The following is a 12,664-nucleotide window of genomic DNA, read 5'->3' as shown; positions in this document are numbered from 1 at the left end:
CTGCCAGTGGCATACCTAAAGTATTTGGCACCCAGGGTGGATACTTCCTTTGGCACGCCTCCAAAGTTTATTTCTCCATCGCCCCTCCCCCAACAATCTCCGGTTCCCCGCTCCCTCTCTCTCTCTTGCGCACACACACATACATCCATACCCACAAAGGCTGTCTCTCTCTCGTACACACAGCCCATCATACAGGCTCTCGTTCGCACAAACATCTCACTTCTCACAGGATCCCTCTCTCTCTTGCACACATTTACACCTCTGCTCAAAGGCTCCCTTAATTTCCCTCTCTCACACATACACACAGGCTACCTCTTCCGTTGCTCCCGGCATGCAGGTCAAATATCAGCTGTTTGAATAGCACAGGCTACAGAGGTCTCCACAGTTCAAACAGCTGTTGAACTGTGGAGATCTCTGCTCCTGTGGCACATTGAACCACGTGCCACAGGAGCTACAGAAGAGGTGCTGTGCCACCTTTGGCAGTAGGAAGGAGACTCCATTGAGAGGCTCTGACTTAAGGCCACTGGCAGAGCACTGGAGCTGGGCAGGAGGTGGTTTTCAGGCTGGATGGACTGCAGCTGGATTGGAGGGCTATAATTGAGATATTTAGCCCTCCTTCTGGTTTCCAGACATCTCCTGAAATATTCCTACTATCTGGAGAAAATCCAGACAGTTGGCAACCTTAGTCTCTATTCAACTGTAATTATTGAAATTTTATAGCTATTGGGGGGGCCTCCTGACCCCCACAAGACTTGCCAAAAGTCCAGCGGGGGTCGGGGAGCGACCTCCTGCTCGCCGGCCGTCCGATGCCAGTACTGAAAATGGCGCCGATCACCTTTGCCCTCATTATGTCACAGGTACCGACGGTCGGCCTCTGTGACATAGTGAGGGCAAAGGCGATCTGCTGCCAGTATTCAAAATGGCGCCGATCGCCTTTGCCCTCACTATGTCACAGGGGCCGACCGTCGGTACCTGTGACATAGTGAGGGCAAAGCGATCGGCGCCATTTTGAGTACTGGCATCGGCCGGCCGGCGTGCAGGTCACTCCCGGACCCCCACTGGACTTTTGGCAAGTCTTGTGGGGGTCAGGAGGCCCCCCCAAGCTGGCCAAAAGTCCCTGGGGGTCCCGGAGCGACCTCCTGCACTCCGGTAGTCCGATGCCAGTACTCAAAAGGGCACCGATAGCCTTTGCCCATACTATGTCACAGGGGCTACCGGTGCCATTGGTCAGCTCCTGTCACATGGTAGGAGCAAAAGATGGCGCCGATGGCCATGTGACAGGGGCTAACCAATGGCACCGGTAGCCCCTGTGACAAAGGCTATCGGCGCCATGATGAAACTGGCACAGAGGGTGTGAGTGCAGGGGATGGTTCCCGGACCCCCGCTGGACCACCAGGGAGTTTTGGTAAGTCTTGGGGGGGGTTCAGGAAAGTGGGGGGTTTGTTTAAATTTTTATTTAAGTGGCTGTATAATTCGGTGAAGATTCGTGTATTCGTGGGGAATCGCGATACATTTCGCTTCCCCACGAATACTACGAATAGTGCAATATACGTTGCGGATCGCCAATACGGCGAAAACGAATGCACACTCCTAATGTAGGACAGGGTGGTCCGTGACCAGACCAGTAGTACTGGCTGTGTAGGGCACGCTGAGGGATCGTGCCACTGTCCTTATACCCGAGTCTCGTCTGTGCATCAAAGTACCTTGTTCCTGAGTCTACGTCTGTGCATCCAAGTACCTCGTTCCTGAGTCTCGTCTGTGCATCCAAGTACCTCATTCCTGAATCTCGTCTGAATCTCCATGTTCTGGTCTTCGCTGCCCTGGCCTCCATCCGGCCTCCCGCTTCTTGCCGTACCCTGCGGCAGGACGGAAAGGGCTTGGAACGATTGAAGAACTGTTCATAACACTACCATTGCGTTGTTGGTCTTCCGAAGCGTGCAGGTCCGGAGGAGGGTCAGTATCTCCAGTCCAGCCTCGCTCCTGTTCAACCCATGCTCGGGCATGCCTCGCTTACCGTGGCACCTCTTCGGAGTTCCTCTGGGGTCGAGCCGTGGCCCAAGAACACATCTCCTGGTAAGCTGACTGCTCTCCTAGCGCTCCACAACACTACGTGCGTAAATCACGGGGGGTTACGCTCGTGGCCGGGTCTTGCATGTGCTGCGCACATTTTACAATAGGCCCAGCCATGCACGTAACCCCCGTTATGTGCAGAAGTGCCAAGCCCAAAAAAAGGGGCAGGTTGGGACAGCGCTATTCGATGCTGTCCTGGGGAAGGTTACCTTGGCAGCTGGCCATCACACGGAGATTATTTCTGCTCCAGAGGAGCAGTAAGTACGCATAAAAAAAATGAGGGGGTAGTAAGAATAGGTTTAGGGGCGGAGAAGAGAGGAGAAGAGGGCAGAAGGGTAGGGTTAGGGAAGTTCACTCCCAGTCCGCTCCTTAATTGGAGCGAGCTGGAAGGGACCTGGGGACCGGCTGATCGCGTCGCCGCTCATAGGTTTTAAAATCCCCCCCCCCCCCCGCGTGCGTAAGTCGCGGGCTGCCCGCACGGATTTTAAAATCCGGCATGCATGTGCGCGCAGCCAACGGATTGTATAACATGCGTGCGCATGTTATAAAATCGGTGTGTCCATGTGCACACATCAGGAACCATGCGCGGGTCTTAAAATTGAGCCCTTAGATATGAAGTCTGATACCAAAGTATCATTGTCCTTAAAACTAAACAGAATGACAGTTTGCAAATAGAATATTTATTCTAAAAAGAACTTTTTGAAATTTATGTTAGGCAGGGAAGTAGCGCAACAATTCATTGTAAGTGACAAACATTTCTTAAAAGATGCACCAGCCAGTACAACATAAAAAACTGTGAGAAATAAGGCACAAATTACCTCTTTAAATCGTTTAGCTTCAATAGTCAAAGCTACACGAAATTCATCTTCTAAATCTGAATACTGCTGTTTCAGAGTATTAATTTTCTCTTGAAATTCTTTAATATGCTGAGTATGTCTCTGCTCATCTTTTGCAATTTCCTTGGCCAGTGCTTCCTGGAATTCAGGCCCATACAATGCAACTCTGGCTTCAAGTTCTTTCCTATAGTTTGTTCAGAGATATATTAACAATAAATAGCTAATGTCATTAACAAGCCAAAGAGAACATTTAACCATGTAGCAAACTTTTGGAATGGAAAAGAAATTCCCTGTGAGTCTAAAATGTTCAGCTTATACAACTGTAGAATTATAGTATTTTATTATGATGATATTTATACTTTGTTGTACACCACTTTGAACTGAAGATCTTTCCAGGAATGCGGTGTATAGAAATGCAACATGACATGACTTCTAGGATGGAGATCTATAGAACAATTAATATCATAGCCACATTTAAAAAACTTGCAAATAAGGTTTTAATTTTCAGCATATGGCCAATTTTTACAAGTTGTTTCAATTTAAAACTTCAGTTTTGAAGTTTTCTCTAAAGATGCACAGTGCTAAAGTAAAGCACTAATCAGTTTCAAAGAGAAAACAAGGAGGCGTCTGGACAGCAGGAAGTCCTCACACATAGGTGACATCATCGTATGGAGTCCAGCATAGAAAACCTATGTCAAAGTTTCTGGAACTTTGACTAGGTATAGTGAGCATGCCCAGCATACCATATAACACATATCCATGCAGGGTTCCTCTCGTTTTGCTTTCTGGCCGCACACGCACACACACAGAATATACTGAGGGGCTTGCCTGTACTCCCACAAGGCTAATGCTCAGGAAAGAGGGAGATACAGAGGGGCTTCTCCGATACACAAACAAACATGTACACATACAGTGAGTCAGTACACCAGAATCCAGGTATCAGATGGAAAATTTATTTGAGCACTTACTAAGCAAGAGGATAATAACACAAATGGTAAACAGAAAGCACTGGAGAGGTGATTGCAAGCAAATAATAATAATTAGAAAGGTATTAAAAGATACATATAAAGATAGCAAATCTTAAGTTCCTAATGATAGATGAAATGGACCCAAGAAAAATCAATTCAGCTCCAGAAGTCTGAAATAAGTAACAGGCGACGCTGCTGTTCTCACAGCTCTGCTTAATTTTATCCTAACTTGCAAAAAGCAGGAGTGAAGTCCCCCTCCCTCCTACTGTTTTTATCACATTCCAGCACATCTGCTTGGTACTGTATGGTGTTTACTGCTGCCCCCCTGTTACTCCCAGGTTTATGGTCTGACTTTGGGTTAACAGTTCTCATGGTTTCAACACAAGCATTTTTAGCATCTGCATACCCTTTGGAAAAAAAAATTAGTTCCTAGAGACATCTAGAGAGGACTCTCTAAAAATAACAGTATTTGCAACAAGTGTCTTAAACATCTTCCTTCTCTGCGGCCTTTCTTTTACCTGAGAGTTCTTTCACTAACTGAGGCTGGCTAATTGTGGCCAGCAATTAGACAAACCTCCAATAGCTCTTCAGTCTCATAACATAGAATTAACGATAAAATTAAAATTAAAAAAATAGGAGAAACCCAATTCCGCTGGGAGGCAGGTGGGTTTCGTGATCAGTTTCCACTCCAGCAAAGTACTTTATAAGTAACTCTGCTTTCTCTTAGGACAAGCAGAATGGAGGTCCTCACACATGAGTGAATCCCTAGCTACAGGCTGCTCCCCAACTCAAAAGGGTACCAATAGGCACCAACCAGGTGCCAATGGGCACAACAACCACAGTGTTATTGGTAAAAGAGGGGGACACAGCCTGACTCCAAACAATTGGCCCTAGGCAAGGTTGGGCTCTACACCTTAAAGAGATTCCTGAGGACAGACTGGCCGAACCTACTGTCATGTTGGCCATCCCTATCCAGACAGCAGTGGGAAGCAATTGTGTGGAGAGAACTCCATGTTGCAGCCTTGCAGGTCTACTCTATGAGAACTGCTCGCAAGTGGGTCACAGACATTGCCATGCCTCTGACAGAATGAGCTTTGACATGACCCCCAAGATGCAGTCCAGCTTGGGCATAATTTCTATGTTTCTAAGATGCAGTCCAGCTTGGGCATAATAAAAGGAGTTGCAATCTGCTAGCCAATTGGATAGTGTGTATTTGGCAACAGCAATTCCCAACTTATTCCTATCAAAAGAAATAAAAAGTTGGGTGGACTGTCTACGGGCTTCTGTCCGCTCCAGATAGAGGGCTAAGGCTCTCTTGCAGTCCAAACTGTGCAGTGCTCATTTGCCTTGGTACGAATGGGGCTTGGAAAAGAATGTTGGCAGGACAATTGACTGGTTATTCGGCACCATATTAAGCAGGAACTTAGGATGTGCACGCAAGACCACCCTGTCATGAAAAGACTTAGAGTAATGTGGATAAGTCACTAAGGCCTGGAGCTCGCTGACCCTGCACACCGAGATGACCACCACCAAAAATATGATCTTCCAGGTCAGGTACTTTGGGTCACAGGAATGCAGCAGCTCTAAAGGAGCTTTCATCAGCTAAGCGAGCACCACGTTGAGGTCCTAAGACACAGCGGGAGGCTTCAATTGAAGCAGGCCCCGTATGAAACTATAGGCTGTACAGAGATGGGCATACCACCTATACCATGCTAGTATGCGCCAAACACACTCAGATGAACACTAACAGAATTGGTTTTCAAGAAGGTAATCAAGCAGTTTTTGTGTGTAGTAGGAGAACAGATCTAGGGCCTTCTACTCACACCACATGGAAAATCTCCTCCACTTCAGTCCATAGGTCTTTCTAGCGGTAGGTGTTCTGGAAGCCACCAGGATCCGAAACACATCCTATGAGAGATCGAGCGGTTGAGAATTAACCTCTCAACATCCAGGCTGTGAATGACAGAAACTAGAGCTTGGGATGCCACAATCTGTCTTGGTCTTGAGTGATGAGCTCCTGAGAAGTCCCCAGACCCATCAATTTCTGGATGGATAACTCTTGAAAAAGTGCAAATCAGACCTATCTTGGCCAATGAGGGGCTATGAGAATCAAAATCCCTCTGTCCTTGCGGAGCTTCAAGAGAGTCTTCGCCACTAAGGGAATCAGACGATATGCATATAGAAGACCCTTGTCCCAGTGGTGGGAAAAGGCATCATCTGCCATCTGTTTTATATAGGGAGCAGAACTGAATCACCTTTCTGTTTGAAGGGGACACAAACAGATCCATATCTGGTCTCCCCCAGAGGTGGAAGATCTGGTTCGCTACACCCTGGGTCCAGAGACCACTTATGGGGTCTGAAAACATGACTCAGTCTGTCCGCTACCACGTTCTCCGTTCCTGCCAGACACATGGCCCTGAGCACCATCCCATGGGACAGGTCCGGAGGCTGGTCCAGGGGCCGCTGTCACGCCCCCGGACCGGAACCACGCCCCCCGGACAAGCCCCCGAAACGCTGCGTCACTCCCGACACGCCCCCGAAACGCCACGTCACTCCCGACACACCCCTCCATGCAAGCCCCGGGACTTACGCACGTCCCGGGGCTTGCGCGCGCCGCCGAGCCTATGCAAAATAGGTTCAGCGCGCGCAGGGGGTTTTGGGGTAGGTTTTCGGGGGATACGCGTGTACCCCTTTGAAAATCTACCCCATTAGGTTTTAATTCTTAAAATCAGGCTCTTCTGATTACGCACTCAGCCAATCAGCTCTCCTAGCCAACAGAATAGTGCCATTAAGTAAAATGGGATGTTTATTACAACAAAATGAATAAAAACCGTGACTACTTTCTGTCCTAATGCAATGTTTTAAATAATGAGTGTTGAGGGAGGGAGGATATGGAGTGGAGATGGCATATTTCATGGCAGTTAACTCCCTAAAGGGAGATACTGAAGGCTTAAATTCAATGTCATGGGCCCCTAAGAAGAAATGACTTACCTTACAATACATTGTGCACAGGGATTTTTAAATTAAAAAAAAATGTTTAAAATAGTCTTTTAAAAAATACTTTCAGAACTGCAATAGTCAGCATTTTGCAAATTCTCAATGAGACTGACATTCAAAACAGTTTGTCCAGCCAAACTTGGGGTTTTTATCCTACCCAGGCAAACAGCTAAGATTTAGCTGGTAAATTATCCGGCTATAACTTAGCTGGATAAAAAAAAGCCAGAGTGTCAATGAAAGGATCAACTAAGTGAGGGAGTATACTGAATAAATTATTACTTAAGTTGCAGTAGCTATCAACACAAATCATGAGAGAAGCAGGAGGTGATACGATTTCTCTTCCTCCCACTCTATAGTAGGTATCCAGATTGCGGGAGGGTATGCTGGTAAGAAATATAGTCACTGGATATCTTTATCAGGGTAACTTTAGCTGAGTATATTCAAAAGATTTGTCCCATTGAATTAACTAGATAATTTAGCACTCGCCAGTCACATAATAGACCTCGGGAGTAAAAAGATGTGGTATCAAGATTTGATATCATCCAATCAGAATAACCCAAAATTTCAAGGCCACACCCAAGAGATCTAATGTACATTATTTTCAATTTTTCAACATGATTTACATGCATAGAAGGTAATTTTTACATCATTTCCACTGATGAAAATGAGCTTATTTAAAATAGTCACCCAATATGCAAGTAACGCTTTTTGTATATGTCTTATTCATGTGTAATTTACCTGGATTGAGTAGAGGTACTCCTGGGGGCAAAGTTGAGGTGGAGTTTGCACTTTACGCATATACTTTTGCATTTTAAAAAAAGTATGTGCATAAGTTAGCCCAACAAATTCTGTGTACATTTTAGCTGGTGGAATTGTGTGTGAGAAGTTGATTGGGATAATTTTCAAAGCAGATTTATACATATAAGTCCTCTGAAAATTGGTATCTCTTACATGTATATTTGCTGGCTAACGTAAGATATTACAAAATTACTCCCACAAAACCTATTGCTACAGTATTAGTTATTTCAGTATTCTGATCTGGTTTGATTCCCTTATATATTCATCCAAGTACTTGCTCTAGGGCTCAGTGTAAACTAGTTTTCTTTTGTGTTCACACTTAATATCAAAATTGCTGACTCCAAAGTACCTTTCATATTTAATCTAATATTAGATACTGTCAGAGCAACTAATCCAGAAGTGAACACAAGCAGTTATGTCTCAAGTAAATGCAGTTTAGTACTAGATCAGAATGTAAGAAAATAGTACAATCCTGAGCATTCCTTTAAATTGAACTCTTTTTTTTCTAGATTTTATCAGTTAGTTTCCATTCTGTTAAAAAAAAAAATAAAAAAATACAGTCACGTATAATACCTGTGTGCTTGCTCTCTTGATGCAAACAGTTCCTGAAGTTGTTGGACCTTTTCTTTATGTTGCCGAATAGATATTCGAAGTAAATCAACTTCTCTCTGAGCAGCTGCAGTTTTCAGTTCAGCATCTTGAATTCGTTTCATCTGTTCCAAATAAAAAAATAAACAAGAAAACAATTCTTTCCTGTTAAATTATTGCTTTTGTAATAACTGGAAGTTCTAGAAAAAGAACAAGTGCTCTCAAAGCTGGGTCTGTCTGGCAGGCAGTGCAGGGAACCCAAATATTCAATAAACAGCTTTGTGATCTGTCCTTGAAATGGAGGTGTTATCTAAATTGGTTATTTTGTATGCTTATCTACCCAAGATGTTGGAATGCTAAGGAGGAAGACAACAAAAACCGTCCTGGATAAGGAGTGATATCTTGTAAGCCGTCACATTCTATGGATGGCAGCTGAGATCTATCCTTAGCAGTGTGGACAGAATTAACTGGGTAGACTGGATGGACTGATTGGTCTCTCTCTGCTGTCATCTACTATTACCCTTAACCAATAAGCCTTGATGCTTTTGTTGCAACTACAACCTTGCTTTCAATTTCAACGGCAGGGGGAAAAGGGGAACTGAATTCAGACAAAAACCAATGAGGGCCCTGATTCTTAAGGTACGGGGAATTGATAAGCAAGGGGGTGGCCTGCATGGAGCAGAGGTTATTACCCTTAACAGAAGACATGGGATTACTATCCTTAACCAATAAGCTTTGATGCTTTTGAGGCAACTGCAATATCGCTCTCCACTTTCACAGGGGTGGGGGTGGGGGAGAGGAATTACATTCAGATAATAATCATCAACACAGGCCTTGACTTTTACAGTCTGTGGTACTGATATGCAGACACAAGGAAAAAAGCATGACTGCTTTCTATGGCCAACTCCATAAGTAAAGCACATCAAGCAGCACTGTCTGAATTTTCAAGAAGGTTCATCACCCAGTAAAAATGTTGCTAGTAGTAAATTTTTTTATCCATTATCATATGGCTTGGGGATAACTGCACAGAGCGGCAGTTGCTACCCTTAAGAGAAAAATGGGGGTAACCTGCATGGCACGGCAGATACTACAATAAAAAACTAGCTGGGCAGAGTAGATGGACCATTTGATCCTTTTCTGTCGTCATTTCTATGTTACTGTTTTCATTACAGTAGTATGGCTTTCACACAAAAAATCTACTCTTGGATTAGTTACTCTTCAGTATCCTAGTAAGACTGGAGTTTGGCATCTAGATTAAATACAGATTTACTACCTTATCAAAATTATGCACAAACAATTTTTATAATACACTGAGGTTTTTTGCTTCTCAAAAGAACCCAGTTTCTGTCTTCCAATCAGTTCTAAATATCCTTACAGGTAGTACAAGCTTCCACCCTAGTGTCATTTCCATTGTTTCATGGTTTAAATTGGCAATTGTTTTTCATATTTGGTTTTACTTTTGAAGAATTAGACTTTGGGAGCCATTTGACTGAATTATAATTATTTTAACAGCATATACAGATATGACATGGCAAAACTGTGAGGAGATAGTATCAAAGTACGTAAAACCATAAAAGCAATGGAAAAAGTAAACCAAGAACATTTATTCACCAAGAACATAAGAATTGCCAGACTGGATCAGATCAAAGGTCTATCTAACTCAGTATTTTGTCTATTTGCTGTCCTATATTCTGTCTCATAACAGAAGGTACCAGATGATATGATCAGGACTGAGTTTAGAAAAGATAAGTACTTATCTGTAAAACACATGGTTAACATGTAGAATTCACTGCCACAGCACACTGTAGAAGCAAACAGTAAACCTAGATTCAAAAATAAAGCTCTGGAATTTGTTGCCAGAGGATGTGGTTAGTGCAGTTAGTGTAGCTGGGTTAAAAAAAGGTTTGGATAAGTTCTTGGAGGAGAAGTCCATTAATGGCTATTAATCAATTTTACTTAGGGAACAGCCATTGCTATTAATTGCATCAGTAGCATGGGATCTTCTTAGTGTTTGGGTAATTGCCAGATTCTTGTGGCCTGGATTGGCCACTGTTGGAAACAGGATGCTGGGCTTGATGGACCCTTGGTCTGACCCAGCATGGCAATTTCTTATGTTCTTATGTAAGGAAAGCAGAATTTCTTACCTGTAACAGGTGTTCTCAGAGGACAGCAGGATGTTAGTCTTCTCACACGGATGGTAGTCCTCACACATTGGTGACATCATCAGATGGAGCCCAATGCATGAAATTTTGGCTAGGCACACTATACCACGCATGGTCCCTCTTCAGTCTCATAACACAGAATTACGATAAAATAAAAAATAGGAGAAACCCAACTCCATGGGGTGGCGAGCAGATTTCGTAAGGACTAACATCCTGCAGTCCTCGGAGAACACCTGTTACAGGTAAGCAACTCTGCTTTCTCAGAGGACAAGCAGGATGGTAGTCCTCATTCATGGGTGAATATCTAGCTACAGGCTGCTTCCCAACACAAGAGAGGACCAACAGACACTTAACAAGGTGCCAACTGGCACAACAATGGTACATTGGTAACAAGGGGGAAGACAACATGAACCCAAACAACAGGGTCTAGGTTGGGAGAGTTGGATTCTACACCTTAAACAGGTTCTGGAGGACAGCCTGGCCGAACCTACTGTTGCATCTGCCATCCCTATCCAGACAGTAATGTGATGTGAAAGTGAGCAGGGAACTCTATGTCACAGCGCAAATCTCCTCCACAGGAACTGCTCACAAGTGGGCCACTGACACTGCCATGGCTCTGACAGAATGAGCCTTGAGATGACCCCCAAAATGCAGCCCCGCCTGGATATAACAGAAGGAGATGTAATCTGCTAGCCAATTAGATATTGTCTGTTTGGCAAAAGCAACCCCCAACCTATTCTTATCAAAAGAAACAAAGTTGGGTGGACTGTTTATGGGCTTCTGTCCGCTCCAGATAAAAGGCTAAGGTTCGCTTGCAGTCCAAATTCTGCAGCGCATGTTCTCCTTGGTGTGAATGGGGTCTGGGAAAGAAAATTGGCAGGGCAATTGACTGGTTAAGATGGAAATCCATCACCACCTTAGGCAGGAACTTAGGGTGTGTACGCAAGACCACCCTGACATGATAAAATTTAGTGTAAGGTGGATAAGTCACTAAGGCCTTCTAGGTCAGGTACTTCAGGTTTCAGGTGCGCAGTGGCTCAAAAGGAGCTTATATCAGCTAAACTAACACCACATTGCGGTTCTAAGACACAACAGGAGGCCTTTAAGGGAGGCTTCAATTGAAGCAGGCCCCACATGAAATGTACAACTTCTGCAGCAATGGTCACCAAGGCAACTGTCCTCTGGCATAGCAGAAAGGCCTTGGTCTGAGCTGTGTCTAGCAGGGCTCTGATGGAGTCCACTTGAGGTGACAGACTAAGATGGGACTTTGGGTAGTTGAGAACAACTCTAAAATCCAGATGGTCAAGCACATGGACCTGGTGGCCCTGTTTGAGTCATGCTCTTGACCAGCCAATCGTCCAAAACAGGAAAACATGCACTCCCAGCCTGCAAAGGTGTACCGCTATCACAGCCAGGCATTTTGTGAAGACCCGTGGGGTTGACGTGAGCCCAAACGGCAAAGCCCGGTACTGGAAGTGCTGTTTTCCCACCACAAACCAGAAATACTTTCTGTGACTGGGGAAGATTTTGATATGGGTGTATGAGTCCTTTAAGTGGAGGGAGTATAGCCAGTCCCCTTTTTGCAAAAGGAAGATCAAGGTGCCTAGAGAAACCATCTTGAACCTTTCTTTGCTTTGAAACTTGTTCAAGGCTCTCAGGTCTAGGATGGGATGGAGTTCTCCTGTTCTCTTTGGAATCAGGAAGTAACTGGAGAAGTCTTTGCCCTCTTTGCCCTGGTGGTACAGGCTCAACTGCTCTGGTCTTTAAGAGAGAGGAGAGCTGTAGTACCTCCTGATGCACTACCGGCCCCGAAAATAGGCACAGAGGGCAATTTGGCAGGACACATAATAGATTTAATTGGTACCCCTGGCGGACGATGGACAAAACCCACGTGTCCAAGGTTACACTGGGCCACTGGTTCACAAAAGAACTGTAGCCTGCTCCGGACCGGAGGATCCATTGTCCCGAGTATGGGCAACTGGCTTACGCTCCCTGAGGCCCAGTGAAAACCCCAATCCTGGAGTTGATTGAGATGCTAGCTGGGGCTCGGGAGCTTTCTGCTGCCTGGGATGGCCGCGGGAGTTCTGATGCTGTGGAAGGGATCAAGGAGGCAAAGGATAATACTTCTTTTGGCAAAAGAAAAACTTCCTTGGCCCCAGCCTAGATGGGCTCCTAGAGAAGGAAGACAGGTCTAGAGTACTGGCGAAGAGTTGCTGGAGGATTTCATGCTGGTCCTGGAGTTGGG

The 12,664-nt window shown here is 44.9% G+C and overlaps 1 protein-coding gene across 8 annotated transcripts in view; it reads right to left on the bottom strand.

Annotated features, from left to right (window-relative positions):
- The window catches only part of LRRCC1 (leucine rich repeat and coiled-coil centrosomal protein 1), a 221,413-nt gene that overhangs the window by 89,122 nt on the left and 119,627 nt on the right, over positions 1–12,664 (bottom strand). For 7 of the 8 annotated variants that reach the window (XM_029591580.1, XM_029591582.1, XM_029591575.1 and 4 more), the window contains 2 exons: positions 8,243–8,382; positions 2,889–3,090 (listed from right to left, as the gene is read on the bottom strand). The exons of the other annotated variant lie outside the window; for it this stretch is intronic. In XM_029591580.1, coding sequence (XP_029447440.1) covers positions 2,889–3,090; positions 8,243–8,382 — 342 coding nt within the window. The remainder of the gene's footprint in view (positions 1–2,888; positions 3,091–8,242; positions 8,383–12,664) is intronic. 8 annotated transcript variants of the gene reach the window in all.

This window comes from Rhinatrema bivittatum, chromosome 2 (genome assembly GCF_901001135.1).
Source record: "Rhinatrema bivittatum chromosome 2, aRhiBiv1.1, whole genome shotgun sequence".
Classification (NCBI taxonomy): Eukaryota; Metazoa; Chordata; class Amphibia; order Gymnophiona; family Rhinatrematidae; genus Rhinatrema; species Rhinatrema bivittatum.
This window is presented reverse-complemented; position numbering and strand designations above follow the sequence as displayed.